Here is a 2,651-nt window from a genome sequence, read left to right on the forward strand (position 1 = left end):
CTCTATTCCTTTCCGTTCCCAAGCTCCATCAACATAAACCAAACCCTAAATGATTTTTTCTCTTCTCTGATTCATGAAGACAGAGAGTAACGGCCTAACCGAGACCTCACCGTTCGGTGACCAGATCTCCTGCGGATTCTTCGATCAGTTCATCGCGGACGGATGCGGAGATCAAAGGAGCTCAGCGTTGGGATTCATGGAGATGCTAGGGTTTCAGGAGCTCTCTCCTCACCCTCTCTTCGATCTCCCGTGCTTACCGCCGGAAACATCGGAGGTGGTAAACTTACCGCCGACCCCGAACGAATCCTCGATCTCTTCATCGTCCACCGAGGCTCCGAACGAGCCCGATCTGGCCAAAGGAGCGGTGACCGCACCCGACGGCGACGTGGACGACGATGATTTGGGAAAGGAGGCCAAAGAGTAAGCTAGCTAGCTCCACCAATGCCTCCCTTTTTTTTTTGTCCTAATTTGTTAATTTTAGGAGGACTTATTTGGTAATTTTATGACGCAGATCGTCAACGAAGAAAAAGAAGGGGCAAAAGCGTCAACGGGAGCCGCGCTTCGCTTTCTTGACGAAGAGCGAGGTTGATCATCTAGAAGACGGTTACCGATGGAGGAAGTACGGCCAGAAGGCCGTTAAAGATANATCCGACGGCTGGCGCCTCGGCCCGGGATCACGGGCTTCTTCAGGACCTGATCCCGAAGTTTGAAGACCAGTGGAATTAGAGTACTCCTGGGTACGTCGAGCACTCCGCTAATTAATCGTGATCATGTATTATTAATTGCTGCTAGCAGTTTTATCTTATATAAGATTTTGTACTTGGCCCATTTCACGCTATGTAAAAATTCGCAACAGAACTTTGGGAATCTACATGTCACTGACTACTTCATGATGATAATATTAGGGTTAGGGTTCGTGGGGGTTAGGGGAATGATGCGGCGCTTTGCCATGGGTTACTGTTTATTTTGGGAAATTTGGGGGAGGACCCAACTTTTTCTAATTGTACTAGGAGAGCAGTTGGTGGTAATTATGAGAAGGGATGGGCTTCTATTTGTCTTGTGTTAGTTTGTGATTGATTCTTTGTTCAGTTCAAACCTCATGTCTGGTGTTAACTTGCTCGTGATTGTGGGCTGATTGAAATGGGCGTGGGTCTCCGAATCTGATGCTTCTCTCTTTGCAGAGAATTAATATGTTGGGTTTTTGAGTGTTATGGAAAAAAATTTGCTTTGCTTTTGAATTCAATGGTCTTTTTTTTTTTTCTCCCTTTCACCTCTTTGAGGTTTCCATAAATGGATCGGGTTGAAGGGATGGGGATGGGGCTATCTGTATCTAGGTTTATGTCTGCTGATTGCGGTGCAACTGAATATATATCATTATTGTTATCTACATTAGCATTTGTTGCACTTTAATTTGAATGTGTTTGTTCTACGAACTCTAGCTATATATTTAGGGTTTTGATTGTATTATCATCACTTAGTTTCAGCTAGCTAGCTGATTAAGTTGCATCCTTAATTTGTGATGTTATTATTTCCTGAAACCTAACCTGTAGAGGTTTAACTAAGTACTGATTATTAATTAACATCCTTTCGCTATGCCGTATTAATTTCTGAGGTTAGATGTAACAGTTGAAGGTTATTATGATAACTTAACCTCTAACTTGCTTTCCGTTAAAGTTTGAGTACCTTTATTTCATGGGTCTAAGATTTTGATTTTTCTCCTGAGTTGAGTTAGACCTTATTGCTGATAAATTCATTTATCCGTTTTATATATATTTCATATCACAATAATTTGTAGCTTTTATATTTTCCATCTTTAACAAATAGATATTTATTTATTCACAGAATACGCATTTTTTTCATCAGTTCACTTGTAACACAGATGTTACGTTTGCTCGTGTGGTGTGTATATATAGTGTGTTTGTAATTCGTATAGATTTAGTCAATTTTATTTCACAGGCAACAAAATTAGCACTTGTGTACGGTTAATTTTCTCTTAAGCCTTCTTTTCTCGATCCCCCCAAATAAAATCAGCTGTACATATATATGTAGTACATTAATGATGCTTGAATTTGAGTACTGGCGACTAATGTCCCTTAATACAGTTTGAAGTACACTATTTTATGTTTACAGATACATGCATGATCGATTCGATCACCTAGTTGTAATATTTAATGTCCCTTACAAATATGCATGGTAATAAGTTGAGTTTGTTTCTCCTTCAAGTTAAGTTCCTATTTACATTCTCTGTTTATTATGGTTGCATTTTCTGAATATGCATGCTACCGTACGTATATGTAGACAAGAACCAGATCTGCTTGGAGAACTAAGTAGAAAAAGAGGAGAATTAATTACACGAGAACACTGTCTGGTTTTTTTATTTGAGGAAAACTGGAATTGAACTGATTACTTATTTGAGGGCTTAGGGTGCCTTTTTATACAAATCAAATTGGAAACGGTTCCTTGCTAAACTCTTGGCTATTGTTGCTTCCTAAAGAATAGCTCAGCTAGAGAATAGGTCATCTAGAGAATAGGTCCAGCTAGTGACCAAATCAAATGCATAAGTAAAAACAAAAGAATAACATGCAACACGATTAATCTAACAATCACTCCCTAATCTTGTTGCATTTTCTTGACTTCAATCAATCCAATCT

General features: G+C 39.5%; 1 protein-coding gene across 1 annotated transcript; it reads left to right on the plus strand.

Moving 5' to 3' along the window:
- LOC109840003 (probable WRKY transcription factor 48) lies at nucleotides 1-710 on the plus strand. Its single transcript, XM_020408489.1, has 2 exons — nucleotides 1-420; nucleotides 512-710. The coding sequence occupies exons 1-2, from the start codon at nucleotides 74-76 to the stop codon at nucleotides 708-710; spliced, it is 546 nt and encodes a 181-aa protein (XP_020264078.1). The 5' UTR covers nucleotides 1-73.

This window comes from Asparagus officinalis, chromosome 5 (genome assembly GCF_001876935.1).
Source record: "Asparagus officinalis chromosome 5, Aspof.V1, whole genome shotgun sequence".
In the NCBI taxonomy this organism is placed as follows: Eukaryota; Viridiplantae; Streptophyta; class Magnoliopsida; order Asparagales; family Asparagaceae; genus Asparagus; species Asparagus officinalis.